Consider the following 21,904-nt stretch of genomic DNA (forward strand, 5'->3'; position numbering starts at 1 on the left):
GTAGCCTTTAGTGGGAGAAAGAGGCAGCCCTATGTTACTATTAATCAATGATTTTAGTGCCATTTATTAGCCATGAGAGAGATACTGAAAGTTTCTGAGAAAAGACAAGGACTCCCGTTTCTGTAGCTCCATGCAAATGTATTATAAATATAATTATTTCAGAACCAATACCATTCATATCCTTATTTACTCCATTTTTTTTTTTTAGTGCTAATGAACATGTTGATTTGCATCGCAATTGACTCTAGTCCTCTCTCTGTTCACCTCAGAGTGGCTACATCACAGCCAATGGTAGTGCAGGCCTTTCCAAACACTTTGCCAATAGGCCACCCCACTATTCTGGAGGGATCTCTGCTAGATGTGAAGGGGTAGTTGGTCTCTGTACCCATTCAGTTAACAGGCAATTGGATGAGACTACTGAAAAAGTGCACAATCAGTTCCAGTGTGGTGGTGGTTTTGTGCCGTAGATATGCCTTTTGCCATAAAAGTCAAAATTCTAGGATAATGTAGTGAAGCAATATTTAGGAGACATAATCATTACCAGACTGCCTAAAAAATACTGCTGCTTCAGAAACAGAAATGAAACACTGATAATTAAATGCTATATACTTACTGGCATCATCCATAAATTCAAATTCGCCCCCTAATTCAGCACTTGGTAAGTGGTACTGGTCGGGATCAGTCAGGGCACTCAGCAGGATCAGCAGTACCACTGAATTGATGATCTACAGAGAGGAGAAAGGGAAAAGTCAGGATGTGTAATTTCTTAGTGAAAATACCATAGAGTGGGATATGCAAACTGCTGCAGGGACAGTGTTCCTAATGTGAAATGTATTTAATTGCCACTATAAATACTTTCTCCCCATTTGAATAGAATGTATAGTTTTTCTTTGTACCAGAGCCCCAAATTACAGGATAATGACACAAAACCTGATCAACCCCTTTTCCATTTTCCTTCCTGTTGCTATTTAAAAAAAAAAAAAAAACAAAAAAAAGAGGGGAGGGGTGAAGGGAAGAACAAGTCATCCCTGACAAGGCCACTCCACCTACCTCACTGATCCTGTTCTTTTGGATTATAAAACATGATAATCTATTTATAGTTCATACAGTTCCCGGAATTACAATTATTTTTAAAATCCTAACTGAGAGCCTTATAACTGAACAATCTCCATTCACAGATTACTAATCTGGATAATGATGATGAGCTGGATTTGATGAGTGATGAGATCACTTCCTGGCAAATTGCTAGGTGGCTGTAGGTGTGCTTGTCTGCTGGAAGGGGCTGGATTTTAAGTGAGGCTAACATTCAAGCTGATTCACACTGGCTGCTAAAGCAGAAGCCTTAGGAGGGGGCCCAGGGCAGGGATAGATTGCAATATTAGTGTGATATTTGCTGTTGCATGCACTTCTGTGCCATGTGATTTTGAAAGATCAGTTCATGTATGCGGAGGAGTTCTGTGAGCAGTAACATCTAAGCTAGGTGTAATAACACAAGGCCAACATAAGCAAAGGGAGGAAGAAATGGTTGTATGCAGGGTATGAAACATGAAGTATTAGAGAACTAAAAAGATCACCAAAGGCCAGACTGTCATACCTTTACATGTGATGAACAGCACATTAGACACCACTTTGAAGTGAAGGGTACTTCTTGTGGAAAAAGTAAGAGCATCACAACCTGGCCCACGAATGAAGAATGTAAAAAATTATAAGACAGAGAGAGCATGATTCTTTTCTAGTATTAAGGAGACCTACACAATGACCTACTTTTTTTAAACTTCGCTATTTTAACAGTATAATGGAGTTCACTTATTTGCTTCATGCTCTCTCACAGAAAAGTAGAGAACAGATGATAGAAACAAATACATACTAAAGAGGAGAAAAAAATATAGAAGGATTTAAGATGCATGTGGTATGCTATTTAAAAGTATGAAAGCATCATCCTTTTGTATGGATGTACTCAGAGCACTCTTTTTTTTTTTTTCTTCCATTTGGAAACATTCAGATTTCACATATGATGGAACAACCCTTTGAGACTCCCACTAAACCCACCCGTTCAACCAGCCTGGGCTCCCTCACCCTGTCCTGCTGTGCGCACACAGAGGTAGGGGCATGCCCAGCTGTAGAACCACACAGTCTGCAATCAGCTGTGTGGGAAGATTCAGCTGGGGGAATTGCCTAGCACTCTGGTGCACACACCCTCTGGAGTGTAAACCCAAAATTATATTGTCTTGTGCTATATAGAGATCAATACAGACAGGGCCGTCCCTAGCCATTTGGGTGCCCTCCACTTCCCGCCGGTGAGTGCGGGGTCGCTGGGGGAAGAAGTAGAATTGGGGCGGGGCAGGGGGGAAGGATAAAAGGCAGGGCAGAGGGAGTTGTCCGGGGCCCCACACCCCCCTAGGGAGGGCCCTGCCCCTTGCAGGGGGGGCCAGCCGAGGGATAGGGCTGGTCGCTGGGGCTGATGGTGCCCCAAATTTCATGGTAGGCATACGCAGCATACACATATACGTAAGGACGGCCCTGTATACAGTGTAAGCTCATGAAATTCACTCCCTCCCTCAATGTGGAGGAAGATATGCACAATTTTCCCTCCCTCCCCCCAGTTATGAATTGCACAAACTGTGTTTTAGAATAAACAAAAACAAGTTTATTAACTACAAAAGGTAAATTTTTTTACTGACTACAAATAACTTCTCACCCTAAATGTTGTTTCAAGCAGGTTACAGAGTTTCTTGAAGGTAAACTGCACTGCTTACAGCATAAATCTCCAGGGATTCTTTTTACAGACTGACCTTTCTCGCCTAAGCTTAGCCCCTGCTGCTCCCTCCTCACAGCTTAGTTCATTTGTTTCTTCAGGTGTTTTCAGCAGTCTTCCTTCTTGGGCGGGGAGGCAGTGGAGAAGAGCCCAGATTAACTCACTCCCCAGCCTTAAATAGGATTTGCCTAGGATGGGAATCCTTTGTTCCCCATTTTTGACCCCCATCGCGTTCCCATGGAAAAGTATCAGCATTTCAAGATGATATCCTGTACCAGGTAACATGATCACATGACCCTGCAGTTTCAACGCAGCATCCTAGGAAACTTCTCAGGAAGGAGGGAGATTAGTATCTTCAAAGTCCTATTGGCCTTCCTAATGGCTCATCCAGGCTGACTGCATACTAGCTGGTGGGCATTCCCCAAGTACACACAGTTGTAATTGTTACATAGTCAATATTCCTAACTTCAGATACAGGAGTGATACATCCATACAAATTGGGTAATTACATTCAGTAAATATAACCTTTCCAAGAATACCTCACATGACCCATCTTGCATAAAACATAACTTAGTTATCCCATATTCATATCATAACAATATTTTTATGAAGACTATGGGGCGTAATGTCACAACATGATCTAGAAAAGAATAAAAGACGATTACACCACTTCCCTGGATTGGCAAACACCAGGTTGGTAATGAGCATGTGGAGCGAAATCCTCATCCCATGAAAGCCAGTAGGAATTTTGTCATTCACCTCCATGGGGCCAGGATTTCACTCGAGTTATTTCATATTCTTCAGCGAATGCATAGTGTAATGAATAACAAAAATAGTTAGACAGCATTTTTCCTCAAACTGTTTCAGAAACATTAAGTGACTAAGCCTCACATTACTCCTGCAAGGCATATTATCCTTATTTTACACATGGAGAAAGAGATATAGAAAGGCTTTGTGATATGCTTGAAGTCAAAACAAATCAGTGTCAGGAACTAGGCTTAGAACCCAAGTCTCTGACTATGAGGCCAGTGCTTTAGTGATTAGACTACACTGCTTCTTATGAATACAGCGCTACCCAACAACTGCTGGGAAGAAGGTAGGAGGATGGAGACACAGGTTTAAGGGGCCAAATTCAGCCCTCTTTGCTTTTGCCTCCAAAATGCCATAGGTAGACCACTTAACATATAGACCATTCCCTTAAATCTACACCCTGCCATGGCACACTCCTCTGTGGCTCTGGATGACCTGCACAGTATGAATTAGATGAGTTTTTGAGGAATGGGGAACAAAATGTGGGCTCTGCTAAGCTGCCCATCCTGCACTGGCACAAGGGATGGCCTTGATTTGACTCCAGCTCATTTAGAGTAATGAAACCTTTGCCCCTTAACCATATGGTTAGACAGCCAGATACCAACATACTATTGCAATGGATACCCTAGAAATACCTTAGACTAATTAGATAGAAAAATGAGATAGATGACAGTCAAAACAATTACAAATCTTATCAAATACACTGATGTAAGAAAGAGGTTGAACCTTCTTAACTGAAGGATCAGGACTCTCAATAACCACTCGCTAAATCAAATATACCCTTCTGCAAAACCTGGGGAAATAGACAGGCATTGCAACTTATCCTAATGGAATACAGCTGCGGGAGCTGTCACATCAAAGGGGAGCAAGTCCCAGAGTAAAGGTCCTATCACTAAAATGCCCCATCACCAGCCCTCTCCCATTTAAACCAGGCAGCAGTTAGCTCAATGACCCCCGCCAATATCAAATGGCTTTGTACCACACAAGGAGAGAGGTGGTGTTATCCAGAACCAAAACATCTTATGGCCTTATAAGTCAAAACTAACACCTCTAAATGCATTTGCAAAGCACCTATTTAGATACTTATATTGCCATCATCATCATAGTATCTGAGGCTCAGATTTTTAAAAGTATTTACGTGTTGCTCCAGTGAGTGCCTTGGAAGCCAAGGCAAGCAATCAGAAGGCAGTGCTGATCTGAGGGCACATATACTGTGCTAGTGGTGTGAAGCAACATTAAGAACTGTATTGTGCACAGGCTGAATGTTCTGAACACATGTAGCCCTATGTAGACCACATTACGGCAATCCAGTCTCAAGGAAATGACATGTACATAACTGTAGGGAACCCACAACTTTAATAAAAAGATTGTTTCCTCTTACCCATGTGCAAATGGGGAAAAACAACCATCCCCCCAAAAAATCTTGACAACTACTGTTAGCTGGCCATCCAGACACAGAGATTCAGCAGATGTGACACCCGAGTTGTGATCCAGCAAAATGAACAATTGGCACACTCCCCCAACTGGAGCACTAAAATAATCTCTGCCATCTCTTCCATTTGTTTCTCCTCATGCAGAAGAGAAGGGCCCAAAGAACGGAAATGTTACAAAGTGCCTTTGGGACAGATGAGCAATTTCCCCAGCATCTCCTCATAAAAAGAATTGATCGTCAATCCATGCAGGGCTCCACAGGCAGGTCCACAACATCCACAGTCAATGGAATCAAAGGACAGATCTAAAAGAATCAGAACTGATATCATATATTGCCAGAAGGAGATAATTAACTAGTGCAATCTCCGTACCATAAAAAGGCCAAACCTCAAACCAAAAAGGATTGAAACCATCTGAGGAATGCAGATATTGCTATAGCTACCTCACCACAATCTTCTCAATAATCTTTCCTAAATATGGTAAATTTTAGACACTGAGACAACTGGAGAGTTTGTCAGTTCCTATATGGTTTCTTATGTGGGGGTCCAGTAATCACTTATACCAGGCAACTTGCCTTCCAAAGAGAGGACAGTCAACTCTAAAAACATCCTCAACATCTTCCTGCTAGATTTCTCTAGCCAAAGAAAACACATTCTAACACAGAGGTCATAGCTCTAGCAATTCTAGCTCCTCATGTCTCAGGGAGTGACACCATCTGAAATTCAAGGAGAGAAAGCTGGTTTTCTCCTCCTTCTCCATACATGATACTGCAACCATGGAAGCAGACATCTTGGCCTAAACCCAACTGATTTTATCTGCAGAGAAACTTGAGAACTCTTCAGAGCAAGAATCATTCAGTGCTGTTACCAGCTCTTGGGAGCAGGGGCATTGTTTTGTGGTATGCAGAGCTAGTAAAAAACAGTATTTCAATACAGTATTTTACATTTTTGAAAGAAACAAATTTCATATTTGTTTTTTTTTTTTGGTGAATGTTTTCATTTTTTATAATGAAAAAATTCAAAATGAATGAAGTGAAAAATTTGTTTCCAATTGAAAAATTTCATTGTTTTTGTTTTATTGAAAACTGAAAAATTTTGTTTTTAATGTAAAGTTTTTAAGTTTGCTTCTCACCTCCTTTCTTCCCCTCTCTAAAATAATCTCCCCCCCGTTTTTCCCCCCACCACTTTCTCTCCCTTGTTTCCTTCTCCACCCCCTTGTTTCCAGTGCAATACTGTGAGTTCTAACCAATCAAAATATATCAATAAGAGGTTATAACCTGAGAAAAGGAGGAGATGTAAACACGGGAGAAAGGGGAGAAAAAAAACAAAAATTTTAGCTTGAAACGCTAAACTTTTTTTTTTTTTTTAATAAAAAATGAAATTTTTCATCCTCGTGCTTGTGTCTCCTAGCCAGGTTCTGCACATACTGCAGAATAACGTGCAAGGTGTTTACAATGTTCACAACAGCAGTGGTGAGCTGAGCGGGCTCCATGCTTGCCGTGCTATGTCATCTGCCTGGGTAACCCAGAAAAAAAGGTGCAAAACGATTGTCTGCCATTGCTTTCACGGAGGGAGGGAGAGGAGACTGACCTCTATTGGTTTCTTTACTATTTCTTTCTGATCCCTGGAACTGATCTCCTCTGCCACTGGAATTTTATCATCTCAGTATCTTATTTGATAAGGTTCATATATATTGAAAGAACATAAAACAGTACATAGAATAGCGAGGAACAAGGAGGTTGACACAAAATCCAAGGAGTCCTTTTTTTATTTAGTCCTGTAGTGTAGACCAGGGCTGAGTTTGTACTGAATTTGCTAGTGCTTTTTATGTAGCCAGTTGTAAAACTAGGCAAATATCTAGATAAGTTGATGTACCCCCTGGAAGACCTCTGTGTACCCCTGGTTGAGAACCACTGTGCTAAGCTACAGCCCTGTGATTGTGCATAATGGAAAATTAAGTCATAGCACTAAGAATCAGGAAAAGTATATTGTATTCCTGACTCTACCACAGACTCACCCCATGAGCTGGAGCAAGTGACGTAGGCCCTGATTCAGCAGTCTCTGTCTGTTCAACGAAGCACGTAAGCACATCCTTAACTTTGAGCATGTACTTAAACCAGAGACTCACTTAAGCACTTGCTTAAAAATGTTTTATTAAACTGGGGGTGTATACTCTGCCTCAGTTTCCCTATCAAATGGGGATTCTTCCTTGTCTCAGAAGCGTGTTGCGAGTTATTCAGGTACTACAGTGATGAGCACCTATGTATATGAAAAATAAACAACATTAATCTGGGTGGAGGAGGCAGGTAGAAAACTACGTAACAGTAATCTTGATTTTAGCTTTCAATTTATAATCTACATAGAATCTTTTAAAAAAAAATTCAAAAAGCATCAATAAAAGGGCATAATTACATAAGACGCTCCTGGAGCTCAGGAAATCTTAGAATGCTTTGCCTCATACAATACTAATCTACCAGACGAAACAGAAGATATTTATGAATGAAGATGATTCTGGCTGAGCAATGATTAGTAGTGAAATACTATTTGAATTCTGTGTCAGACAAACCTTTGTGCTACATGTTCTGAACATTACTTTTTTTTAAAAGGAAGCAAAATTATTTGATACATAACAATAGCTAACATAACCCAAACGGCTTAATTTAGCATCTATCCATAGTAATTGCTAAAATGAACTTCCCTATATATAAACATTTTAATAAAGCTGAGGAAATTTTCAGGCAAACAAAAAAAACTGAGTTAAGATAATGTTATGGCTGAAAATATCTATAGATAGTTAAGAACTAATTGAACACTTTTGAACTCTGTAGTTTCTTTCTAAAAAGAAACAACCCCCCAAAAAAACTAATTAAAAAGTCCAATCATGTTTTATAATACCTTGATATTCAAAGTTATCGTGACACTTGGAGAAAGTCAGAAAACACAACCATACAGATCACCTGAACTATCTTAATTCTGTCCCCTCTCCCTCTGCCCTTCCACCCCATACGTTCTGTGCAGCTTTTGGCCCAGAAGGTTTTAATTATGAATCTGAAAGAGGACAGTTTGTACATTGAAAGGACACCTGACCCCTTCAGCAGAACAGCACTTTTAATTTTAAGTTTGATTTATATACACTTTAGCTCCTTCCACGGAATTAACAATGGGTCAGGAGACCTAAAGTTCTTTATCCTTTACAGGTAGAATTTTAGGTACATTCTTTGTCACTAGAAGGGGAAAGGAGAACTAAGTAATTTCATATTCTGATTCGAGTGAAAGCAAGAGGCCATTTTAGTTCTTGAACCAACCTAATTGTTGCGGGAGACTGGGGCAGATTGGTGTAAGGATGTAGACAGGGTGCTCGCCAACTGTCTGACCCTCTTCACAGAAACTATCGCAACAAAGAAGAGTAATTTAAGGGTCATCCGCCTCAGAGGACATGGGGCCTAGGGGTGGGAAGCTGGCAAAAGTAGCAATGGGCTAGAGTTAAGTAGCAGATGGGAACAAGATAGGTCATTAAGCACTATCTGATAGTGTCAAGAGGCATCAAGCCCTTCCTCTGGGATTTTTCTTTGGTAGGGAGAAATATGCATCCATGTCATCAACTGAGTTAGTGAAGGAGAAGGAGGCTTGTCAGCATACCAAACAACAGGGAATAAGACAGTAGGAAGAGAAAGGGTCTGGCTAACAGTCTCCCTTCGTAGCTTTCGAGGGGGTTGAGATTAACATTTTCAGAAAGTGATCAGAGGACTAAAGTAAGGTAGAAGGCCTGACCTTTGGTGTCAGGGTAGACTGGAAGCCTTCCATAGAATTACAAAGTAGTTATTATTAGCCACAATAACAAATCTGTTTCAGTTTGGAGGAAGGAGAATTGAAGGGCTAGCTGGTACTATGCCTCTAAGACATTTTACTATTAGAGAAACCAGGTCAAGCAAGATTACCTCTCCCTCTGAGAAAGATGGACTCAGGGTTTTCCTACATTTTCCACCGAGGTTTATGCAATCAAAATAGGTTTGTCAGAACTAATGGGAGGTGAACAGCTCAGAGACAACAGGTATATCAGAGAATGTGTCAATCAGCAGTTGAAAGTTCTGGGAAAAGCAGCAGGAATATAACCCATATGTTAACCTGACTGTCAGAGTAGATATTTCTTGTTCTTCCTTCCCTGTATTCAAGCCATCTGGTTCGTGCTGAATAAAACATATATCCTCTTTGGACCAAAGTATCTGGAGCTGCTGCTGGGGACTGACCACACAGCAAGGCAGACATGGTAGTGATATGCAAACTAATGCATTGTATAGAGAAGGTAGACCAGGTTCTCTTACAGTACTTAGAGCTCGTCTAGATGAACAGTTAGCACATGGCACACAAATGTGCTGTGGCTTTACACCCCAGCTTGCCATGCACTAACTGTTCATCTAACCCAGCCCATATCCACTCTCAACAAAGAACAAGGGAAATGGAAAGGCAGCAATTTAAAGATGGATTAAAAGGGAAACCCTTTCCCTCCATAACAGTGTTAGCCTGTGAAACTCATCATCACAAGATACTACTGAAGCCAAGAGCTTAGCACAGAGGTTTTCAAACTGTGGGGCATGCCCCCCCAGGGGGGCGTGGAGGAACAGTCAGGAGGAAAAGCAGTGATGCCAGGAAGCTCAGTCTTCAGCCCCACATGGTAGGGCTCGACAAGGGAGTGCCACATCCACCCCAACTCCCCTCTTTTTGTTTGGGTCGGGGGAGACAACCAAAAGTTGTAACTCAAGGCGGGGGGGGGGGGGGTGCTGAGCTCAAAAAATTTGAAAGCCACTGACTTAGTAGGATTCAAAAAGGATTAGCTATATACATGGAGAAAACAGTGCAATCTGGAATTCTTGTCGCTTAAGACAAATTCGTAAGAATTGCCAGGTTGTTACTTCAACTTGTCATCAGTGTGATGACAGCAAATGGTCCAGCAGATTCAAACTGGCATATTAGAGGTGCAGAAAATATTTTAGTTATTCTTTAAATACATCTTAATTTTGATTATTGTAATGACAGTAAGTACTGAACTTTAAATCTATGCCGAATAAACTGATAGTGGAAATCTGGCATGATTTACAACCACTCTTCTTTGCAAATGACTCTGCTATTGCCTGCTGGCAGACTTTTAAGAAGCCCTAAAGTCCAACCAACACAGTTCACAACAGACCTGTCTCAAATGAAAAACAGAAATTACAGAATTTGTACAAGAAAGTTTAGATGGATACAACATGCAAGGTGCACACTAAATATCTTTCTGCCTCCCTTGGGACATCAGTTTAATTTGATAAGTACGACAGTTAAGCGTAATGTTAATCCTTTACAGTTTGATAAATAGAATATTCATATGTAAATGTATCAATGGCTTCTGTGTTACTTTTTTTACTGTACTGGGAAACAGCTGTACCTACACTTGGGCAGGGACCTGAAAATTGCCACTGATGGATGGCTGCTACCGAGAACCTATTCAGTGGACTGGGATCTGAGAAATATAACCCATCCCATTATGCAGTGTGTGTTCAAGTTAGAATATTGTTATGACAAGCTAGAATTCCTGTTTAAAGATATCTAATCAAAGAGACTTCATAAAGTTAGACAGAGAAGCCAGCTATATAAAGAGCTGATATCTATTAAATCCATATTTAACATAGGTTAGTTGTTTAAGTGAACAATGATGAATGTTTTGATTCTCCCATTGTAGTTCTCAGCTTCCAAAAATGGATTCATGAACCCTACAAGTGATTCTTAAATAAGCATGATGAAAATGTTTAAGGGGAATTTTTACTCTCAGTCTTAGAGCAGAAAAATGTTAATGAGAGACACAAACATAGACCGAGTGTAGGGTATGACCTTATGTGATAAAAAAACTGATCCATTTGAGACAGACAAAAAAAGATGCAAGGTAGTCAAAGAAAACTAGACTTCCCACTAATTTGAACACACTTCACAACATAAGGAAGGTACTTCATGACACTTTTTTTTGTTCAAAGCTTTCAGAAACAAAGATTGCTTTGCAATAGAAATAAAATTACAGGGAAAAGATTAATTGAAAAATTCAGTTATAAGGAATACAGAATTTAAAATCTGTTCCCTCATTCATACCGAGACCTGAAAGTGTTTTGCAGACTTCAATATACTGTTCAGTCCAACCTAAACCGCCCTTGCTGCAATTTAAGCCCATTGCTTCTTGTCCTATCCTCAGAGGTTAAGGAGGATATATTTTTTCACCCTCCTCCTTGTAACAACGTTTTACATACTTGAAAAGTAATGTTCCCTCTCAGTCTTTTCTTCTCCAGACTAAACTCAATTTTTTTAATCTTCCCTCATAGGTCATGTTTTCTAGACCTTTAATCATTTTTGTTGCTCTCCTCTGGACTTTCTCCAATTTTCCATGTCTTTCCTGAAATGCGGTGCCCAGAACTGGACACAATACTCCAGTTGAGGCCTAAACAGTATGGAGTAGAGCAGAAGAATTACTTCTCATGTCTTGCTTACAACACTCCTGCTAATACATTCCAGAATGTTTGCTCCCCCCCCCATAACAGTGTTACACGAGTTGACTATTCATATTTAGCTTGTGATCTACTATGACCCCGAGATTCCTTTTTGCAGTACTCGTCCTAGCCAGTCATTTCCCATTTTGTATGTGTGCAATTGTTTGTTCCTGCCTAAATGGAGTACTTTGCATTTGTCCTTACTGAATTTCATCCTATTTTCTTCAGACCATTTCTCCAGTTTGTCCAGATCACTTTGAATTTTAATCCTATCCGCCAAACCACTTGCAATCCCTCCCAACTTGGTATTGTCCGCAAACTTTACAAGTGTACTCTCTATACCATTATCTAAATCGTTGATGAAGATATTGAACAGAACCAGACCAAGAACTAATCCCTGCGGGACCCTACTCAATATGCCCTTCCAGCGTGACCGTGAACCACTGAGACCTACTCTCTGGGAACAGTCTTCCAACCAGTTATGCATGCACCTTAAAGTAGCTCCATCTAGGTTGCATTTCCGAAGTTTGTTTATGAGAAGATTATGCAGGACAGTATCAAAGTCAAAATATATCAAATCTACCGCTTGCCCCCTATCCACAAGGCTTGTTGCCAGTAGCGTAGCGGGGGTGGAGAGCAGGGAGAGCAGCCGCTCCCCACTGAGCACAGTCCCCAAAAGTGGCACCTTTTTAATTTTTTACACTCACCCCAGCCGCTTCGGATCTTCGGCAGCAATTTGGCAGTGGGTCCTTCAGCTGCTCCAGGTCCTCGGGGCAGGTCCTTCAGCCGCTCTGGGTCTTCGGCGGCAATTTGGCGGTGGGTCCTTCAGCCGCTCTGGATCTTCGGTGGCAAGTGCTTCAGTCTTCAGCGGGTTCTTCCCCCCCCGCTGCATTGGCACCCCTTTTTTTTTTTTTTGGCTCCCCTTGCTGGTATAACCTGGTTACACCACTGCTTGTTGCCCTATCAAAAGAAAGCTAGTAGGTTGGTTTGACATGATTTGTTCCTTGACAAATCCATGCTGACTCTTACTTATTACCTTATTATCTTCTAGGTATTTGCAGATTGATTGCTTAATTATTTGCTCTGTTCTCTCTCCAAGTACTGAAGTTAAACTGACTGGTCTGTAATTCCATAGGTTGTCCTTATTTCCCTTTTTATGGATGGGCACTAGATTTGCCCTTTTCCAATCCTCTGGAATCTCTCCCATCTTCTTTAGGAAGAGTGAGTAGTTATCCATATATCTAATCCATCAGTATTTCTAAACCATCCATCACACTATCATATAGGTGTCATTCAGTCCTTAGCCTCTCTGCTATGACTGAGGACAAACAGTGCCAACTAGTATAATATGTGATTATGGGGTTTGTGATGTGGATACTTAGTAATTGTTTGAAGATCATCAATTAATTTCACAGAAGGCCGCTAAAAGATTACTGCTTGTCTGGGCTTGACTCAAACTGGCGTCAGGGAAGAAAAAAGTGTGGTATTCTACCACTAGTCCTTGAGTTTTCCATTCCTGGGACTTCTGGTTTACACAACAATTTCATTCTGATCATTTTTATATTATTTGAAGTCTTTGGATATAGTTAGTTTTCCCTCTTACATCTATCGAAATCCCAAGAACATGTGTTTAAAGTAATGCATGTGTCAGCAATCGGGGTGGTGGATGGGACAGCTAAATTTTCTGTCTGAGAAAGTCTGAGCTATGGCTTTTTGCACTAAAAGTTAATTCCCTACCTTGGCTTTTTTCTTATTTACACTATGCATTACTACTCCAGTGAGACACATGCACACAGTTCGACATCAAACCACGTAAACCTTATTAATCCAAGAATTTGGATCAATTATTTTATACAATCAAAAGAGATATGCAATCCCTATGAAAGCCCTGTGACATGCCAGTGGTACCACTATTTGTATGAAAGAAGCCTATCCTAGCATCATTGTGCAACCCTCTGTACTAAATTAATTATATAAGGAAACCGAGAACAGACTGTATGGTACAGTAGCTGAACCTGATAATCCCTAACTTGGTAAATGTCAAGCCCACATTAATCTGACAGGCCCTAGGCCAGCTGCAATTATCCCTGGAGCTGAAACATGCAACTTTGCAAAAGCAAAAATTTCTGCAGAGCTGAATTTCAACTGAAAACTTTTGTCCTGAGTATTTAAAAATGGTTCAAAGTATCTCCTGATAAAACAAGAACTTGTTCAATAAAAACCAGAAGCAAAATGGAAGAGAGCTCCAGGGCTTGAAAACATTACCAACAGCCCTCTTTTAGCTAAAGAACTAACCCTGCTGTAGCCATAAGAAAAATAGGAGACCTATGGCAGGGACCAGAGTAGTGCCCTAGTTAGAAACCCAGTGTGTTCCTTCCCCAGAACTTGCTAGGAAGGGGGCACTGTTCACCTGCCAGCAAAGCACTGCCTCTTGACCCTGCCAGGGTTCCTAAATGTCTGATCAATTTGGAGCACTCTCCTTCTCTTGTTGTGAGTGAGAAGGAGCTTGGCTCTGACCTCTATCCCCCTACTCCTGGCTTCCGGGTTTAATGGGAGCTTTCAAGCATTGAAGCTCAGGGTGCAGCAGTGAATCCAACCAGATACTTGCCCGCACTTACCCACTTACTGGAAAGAGTTCTTGCTTTGCCAGTAGCCAGGCCATTTACAAGCCTTGCCAGGCCAAACTTAGAACACATGCGTGACCTGGACAAATAATTAAAGAGTCTAATTTAAACTTCCAGGATCTTTGCAGTCAAAATATGTCTCAGGCAATAAAATGAGGAACGGGAAAAAAAAATACTGTAAATTACACTCTTTTGGTATTTCACATAAACTCCATATGTCCAGGATGAGACAGTAACTGTTTTTTGCCCGACGTCCGTATCGCCAATAGTAAATTTACAAAGCTTAATATGTTAATCTCTGGTTCACCATGGAATACAGATTAACAGCAACCTTTAATCAAAACCTCTAAACATAGTTCACTTGATTAATATAATACATGGACTCCTTGCTATAAGTGCGGTCAAGATTATATAAGATCTTACATTTTTATGTAAAACAAATGTAAATATCCATGTTTGTTATATTCTAAACCAATCTTTGCCTCCCTCGCAAGTGTGTGTAAACTTTGTCACACTCATAATCAATCATCTGTTTTCTCACAAAAAGGATCAAACTATTCAAAATAATCCCAACGCCTTTACTACAGATTTAAAGAGCCTCTTTTTGAAAACAGAAACTTTTAAGATTGTTGATTTCTAAACTTCTACCAATGAATAAACAATTATATAAAAGTGACAGACAACTTTGTCTCAGCATGCTTATTAAAAGGTAACCTGGAGCTTTGTTGCATCAGTCATCCTTTTCCATTACTCACATACAGTTTAAAAAAAAAAAATCATGGGTTGACATTTTGGAGATGTTTGCAGATAAGAGGGTTCGAGCTGAAAAAACAACATTGAAATCCTTGTGGTGTGTTACAGGCTAACTTTCAGTCCCCCATTTCCTTAAGAGGTTGTAGAGTCGTCACCTACATTTTAAAAAAAATATTTTTTTAAATAGTGAGAGCTGGTTAGGACTAACGAAGTCCATTTCCACTAGAAAAGCTCCTATGTTCAAATTTAGCATAGCACATGTGCTAGCCTGATTATCTGCACTAAAAATGGAAAACAGATGTTTGGGGAAACTGTAGGAAAGAATGCTTGGAGACGTTTTTAAATTGTCCTTGCAGGAGTTCAACCTTCTTCCCTATGATCATTCTCAGACCGTCAGGGCCCGCTCCTGTCACCTCTGACTCTGCTTGCCAGGTACTGCTTACTATGTCATTGACTGTATAGCCTCAATTCTTGTAGAGAATACTCATTTTGTGGGTAGTTCCCTTGATTAGATACTATCCAGCTTGAGTTAAGGGAAGCAGAATCTGCCCGTGACAAGTCTCAGCCCTGGTTTCCCTGTGGCTAAGTCTTTCCACTGGAAGGCAATTCATGAAGCAAGTAATGAATCATTGTATTTTAAACTATTTCTCTACAGTGCTAACAGGCAGGCCTAGGTGTATTCATTTAATTCCCTTTCTCAAAAAAACATACATCGGGAAAACAGAACTCAGCATTCACAGAAAACAAGCAAACTCCATAGATTGAGAGTCTTTGTGGATTTTCCAGTTTTCTGCAGAATCTAAGTGTTCATTTTGTAAATCATGTTCCTAGCAGGAGAGATTATTATTAAGTTGCTTAACTGTACACAGAATTTTAAAGACAAATATTGAGTCATTGTAACCATCATCATTACAAATATTTGTATTTCCTCCTACCTTCAGGCCAAATCATGGACCACGGATCTGCCTGTGGACCACATCACGCACTGAATGGGGAATTAGCCACCTTTTTGGCTCCATTCCACTCTTCCCAAGATCCTGCAGAGGGCTCACCTTGGGTTTTGGGCTACCATACACCAGGGAGAGGCAGCCACTTGGTGGGCCCAAACTGGTTCCAGTCCTGTGAACTTGCCTCAGGAAAAAATAATACAGCCCCGAGCTCTCTTAGCTTATGCACAGGCTCGCTCTGGGGTGAAGAGACCTCTTTAGGGGAGTTGTTGGATGCAGCTGTGACCATCAGGGGAAACCTAACAGTGAGGATCTCTTGGCACCACACTGCCAAGGAGTGGGAAGAGATACTGGGTCTCCACAGCTGGCAGAGCATCCACAGGGATTGCCTTTGTGTCCCGCAAATCCCAGAGGACCAGACAGCCAGCTCATTCAGCAGGGGCAAAGACACCCCAACACCACAGTATGAGGGGAAACTCCATGGGCAACGTTTACTGAGATTTCTTCCCTTCGTTCCCTTCCATGGATCTGATTACAGAAGAGGGGAATCCAGCCCTTCATCATCACACAATAGTTATCAAAATAAGCTTATAAAAGCTGAGAGAAGCTGGAGAGCCATCCTAGAATCCATTTTCTTGATATAAAATATGGAAATCTTATGGTTTGTAACAAACACATTACCCCCCGCCCATACTGCATTCACTGTGCACCTGGAACTCTCATGAATTAGCACTGGGTGCTGTTATTACCCATTTTCTAATACAGCACTTTACTGTGTTCGTTGCTTATATCCAGCATAGCCCCCCATTTTACAAGTTTTAAATATATTTATTTATTTGTATTTAAGGAAAACTAATTCTACTGACATTTTCATTTTGGAATCTACTATCTGTTTTTCACAAAGTCTCTTTCATCCTGCAAACCTTCACCAGTGTGAGTAGTTCGATTAAAGTTAACAGGACTACTCATAAGTAAAAATTTGCCACTTAAGACCGGCAGGATCAGGCTATAACTGCTTGGAAAGTTCTCCAGTGCAGGATATAGCTTCAATATTGATCATATCTATCTGAACTCCTTGCTGTAATATTGTTATGACTTAAATACAATCAAATTCTTAAGATATGAGGACAATAGTACTCTTTAAATAGGTATTTAAGCACAGGATCACTCATGCTATTTTTCTACTGGATTTGAAAAACGGAGCAAGAATGAAAGTGACATGATTCACTCCCAAAGAAAATATTTTGCTTCTATTTTGGCTTTGATTTCTATCCCACTAACTTCAATGGGGAGTGCTCCGCTTAAAAATCAATGGTACAATGTGGCCTTTGTGAGAAGTACCTTGTTTTGCCTTCCAACTACAAAAATATTAGTGCCATTAAAATTCAGAAAATTAGCACTGTGCTTTGCTGTGAAAAAATTGATGCTGAACTAGACTGAACTGCCTCAAGTTTCCAACTAGTGATAAACTGCAATAAAATCAAGAGTCAAATGTTAAGATTGAAAATTCATATTAAGTGTCTCTCCCAAATAACAGATTCAAGTACAAGTATGCAAAGCTACAAACTCAGAGATTTGTTCTAGGTTCTTATGCCATGTCTCTCACTGTGGTACTTGTGCAACTTAATAGCTAGCTTTTCATTAAATACTACTGATTTTTTTAAAAAAAATTATATTCTCCTTTGACATTTTCCTCTTAGAACCCCTGTTTAAAAATGAAACGGACCTCTGGCAAGCGCCACACCTGCAGGAAAAAGAAAAGGCTGATGCTGAATTGTTGGACAGCTCCCTTCAACACAGTGAAGCAATCACATTAAAGAAAGCTTTGGGGTGGGTCAGTAGGGGACCAGAATGAGAATGCATTAGTGCTATAGCTACATGGAGGGGTATGGCATATACAGGATAGCAAAAAGGGGGGGGGGGGGGGAACATGCCTCTCATCCTTTAGAATCTATGTTTCAGTATCGACTTTTAGGTCTTGATGGAAAAAACACTTAAGCACATGTTTAACTTCACTGAATTTAAAATTAAACACATGCTTAATATTTTCATCTTGTGGCTTGATCCTGTTCCAATTCGACGCAATGGAAAAATTCTCAGCGTCTTGAATGGTGCTGGATCAAGTCCTTTGTGCTTACATAAACATCCCTCACTATGCATCTAGGTAATGGAAAATCCTGCAAGGAGAATGGCAGTACATCTGACTCTGTTTTATTTATTTAAAAAACAAACAAGGAACAGTCAGATTACTGATAGCTTGCATTAATAATTGCTGTTACGGAGCTTTGCAAAGAGGATATTATTACTGATTAGTCAACATTAACTGGACAACTAGGACTCGTACAAGCATCATTTCTTACATTTTTAAAATGCTATGATAATTTCAAAATAGAAATCTATTGGTTTCAGTCCCAATGCAGTTTTGGACAGCTTACTGTCATAACAATTTAATTAGGAATAATTACCCAGAAGTCATTTTCTCATAGTCCCCATTTCATTTTTAATTTATAATACTTGCAGCTAGTTTGCACACACAGTAAGTGTGATTGCTTATATTTGATCTCATATTTCATGTCTGATATTACAGGTGAAATTTAAAGCCCTCATGCAGTGCAAAAAACTAAAACAAACCTCTGAACTGAACTGGTTGCTAACACTATGAATAGCCATTACTCCCTTCCCCTCTGCTCAGACAGCCAAACAATCATCCCCACTTTATTACAGAAGATAATGTTTGCACTGAACATCCCAACTCCTCCCACGAGCCTTTCCCCTCCCAGCACATGATTCAGTCCTGGAAATAAAATGTATTTGGTATTATTAATTAAATAATTAAATAGACTCTATTCAGCATCAGCCCAATAGACTGTGCTGTCAGGAAGTTTTTCTGATATTCATCCCACTATATTTACCCACTCCACTCCCCGCAAGTTACCTTTTACATTAAAGTACTTTGTTTCTACCTATAGAACATATTGTTTTACCAAAAGGAAATTGAGACACAGTGGCTGTAAAAACACAAAGTCTTTTTGTTCTGTGTTTGTACAGCGCTTAGCACAATGGAACTCTGGTTCATGACAGTAACACAAATAATAAATAATAGTTCTCTGATCCATCACATTCTAATGTGAGAAGGCAATGTTACATATTTGTTTCCCTGCTAAACCTATTATATGAAACTATGTTAAGTATTCTGTACAGCATTGTGTGCGTGTTGGGAGTGTGCACAGACACTGCCCCTTCCTCATGTGACAGTAATATCCTCTACGTTTCACAAATGCAAAACACCACAAAATAATATGAAAAATAACATAACCTACATAAAATGAAAAACTCTCCCTGCAGCAGCAGCTCCTGTCCAGCAGGGCTGGGCCTGACTCCCCACTCCAGGCTCACAGATTTGCAAAACCACTCACATTTGGCCTGCCCTCCCCTCCCCAGTCATGATGAAGGGGGTGGCCAGGCCACATTTTAACGGGACTACAACCTCATGTGGCAGGTAGCTATGCCCAGAGCGGGGAGCTGGGCCCAGCCCTGTGGGACAGAAGCTGCCACTGTGGAATGGTCTCACTCTGCAAACCCTCCCCCACCCCAGGTCTCCCACCCAACCAAGGAAAGGGGATAGGAAGGGGTCCCTGGGTTTAATGGGGGAGGGGAAGGGGTGGCTGGATGGGTCTCAGTGAGGAAGGGGGCAACTTAAGGGGGGTGAGAGTGCCTAGTAAGGGGTCCCTGGGGAAACAGAGAAGGGACTGGAATGGGGTGGGGACTGCAAAAGGAAGCAGTAGGGGTTGGGAAGATCCGTGGTGTCCCATGACGTTTGTGTCACTGAGTGGGATGGAGAAGTAGGGATTATCTGGGGGTTACAGAACTGAGTAAATTTCAAGGGGGGAACCTAAGTAGCTGTCTGGGGTGGGGAATAGTGGTGTGGGTTGTTAAACAACTCAATGCGTGGAATAATACATTATACTTAATAAAATGATGTAGCATAGATAAACTGGGTTTATACACAGTTTTCATTTATATACAGTCATCTGTGTATTTTATTAATTTAAATGTAATAAAAAAATAAAACATTTTAATGGATAAAATAAAATGCCCCAAAAATAAAATGAAAAATTTTAAATAATGTCATAAGGCTCTAGCAATATCTATCAATAACAAAATGCTCTGATTGTGCCACTTTGACCACATCACGTGCACTCTGCTCCCTAAACTCTCTGCCAGTGGTGCTTCCAGTATCCCAGACTGATGAGCAGCGTCAAGCAACCTGCCTTTACTGGTCAGGGATATTAAAAATAGTGACAGTAAAAACATTTTTACAGCTCTCTGAAATATTTCCACAGCCATTTCCCATAAAAGATTGTCCTGCAGAGTGCATAATGATGTGGGAAATATCAACATTTTTTGGTGTTTGTTTGAGATAATCTGCCTAATTCACTTGTGGCTTTGCTATTCATAAGTAATACAACTGTCTCAAAATCAGGCAGATAAACCTACCATCTTCTATTTATAAATATACCCACCATTCTATGAATTACAAAGTCACAGTTGATATCCTGAGATACAAAAAGCTTTTCATAAATGAGCATGTATAACTGTGTCGTTTCAACCAGGTTAGCTAATTATTAAATAAATCAGTAAGTAATTTGTCTCTGTATATTTGCTAGTTGTAAATTTCTTCATGAACTCTTACCCCCATTCATCAAGAATTTCTATTGCATTTACAGCCTTCCAACTTTAATTTTAAATGATCTACAACCATATGGCATAGAATGCCAGGGTTGGAAGGGACCTCAGGAGGTTATCTAGTCCAACCCCTTGCTCAAAGCAGGACCAATCCCCAGACAGATTTTTGCCCCAGATTCCCTAAATGGCTCCCTCAAGGATTGAATTTACAACCCTGGGTTTAGCAGGCCAATGCTCAAACCACTGACCTATCCCTCCCCTCTCCATGGATGTCATGATTTAATATCAGTTTGAATAACTCAAAAATTCATGTTGAAGGATATTTGTGCAAAAAGTGGAGAAGAAACTAAAGAGGGATATAATGCAAGTTAAGGAATGTTTTATAGACAAAAAAGAAAAGAAAACATTTTGACAGTATACAAATGATATAGTGAGTTTTAAGAAGAAGTAGCTAATTTGAAACTACATTTTTCTTAACCAGATTTCAAGAAAATAAGATAAAAACTAAAGTTGTTGCTGAAAAGAGTTGCCAAACAAGTTTTACCAACTGGGAGGATTAGATAATTCAGGTTGCGATTCAGCAAAGCACTTGAGTACCTGTCTAACTTTAAGCATGGTCTTATAACTAATTGAAGTCAATAAGACTTGAGCACATGTTTAAAATTAGACATGTATTTAAAAGCTTTTCTGAATGGAGATGGACTTAAGCATACGCTTAGATGCTTTGCTGAACCAGAGCAATAGTATGGAGATAGTATGTCTTATGCATTGTCTCAATTAAAATGACAAGTATATATTTATTCATATGCAAGTTTAACTGTTGCATTTAAGTTCCCATTTCTTATCTAAAATGTTCTTTTAAAAATTATTTGAAAGCCAAAAGCTTTTCTTAAGCCAGGATAGAGAGGCTTCATCCAACCCTGCACACTGAAGTCAGACTGAATAAAGCCATGCGTCCTGGAAGAGCTGCTCAAAAGCTTTTAGGAAATTAAATGAAAACACATGACCATAATGAAAAAGGAACTCTCCTTCCAGCACTATAAATATCCCAGATACCATGGTACATGCCTGCAAATGATTTCATTTAACTATATTATATTAAAGTAAAAGCAATACATAGCTAAATCAATTTATAATTTACTCAGCAGTGTAACATCTGTTTTATAGGACACAGACTGTTTTATATGAATTCTAACAGATCAATGTCAACTTAGCCTTTTAATTACTCTGATGAATTTATTTAACAAGATGCCCTACATCAACTACAGCCTTGCAATTTCCACTTGTTTCCAAAGGAAATTTCAGGGGTTAGTAAGCAAGTCTGGGTCTAATCTGCAATGCCATATATCTGAAAAAAAACGGATAGTCTTGGAGTCAGATTCAGACTCTG

General features: G+C 40.1%; 1 protein-coding gene across 1 annotated transcript in view; it reads right to left on the reverse strand.

Moving 5' to 3' along the window:
- The window catches only part of LAPTM4B (lysosomal protein transmembrane 4 beta), a 96,101-nt gene that overhangs the window by 71,304 nt on the left and 2,893 nt on the right, over nt 1-21,904 (reverse strand). Inside the window, exon 2 of the mRNA XM_054021057.1 lies at nt 614-725. Coding sequence (XP_053877032.1) covers nt 614-725 — 112 coding nt within the window. The remainder of the gene's footprint in view (nt 1-613; nt 726-21,904) is intronic.

This window comes from Malaclemys terrapin, chromosome 2 (genome assembly GCF_027887155.1).
Source record: "Malaclemys terrapin pileata isolate rMalTer1 chromosome 2, rMalTer1.hap1, whole genome shotgun sequence".
NCBI lineage: Eukaryota > Metazoa > Chordata > Testudines > Emydidae > Malaclemys > Malaclemys terrapin.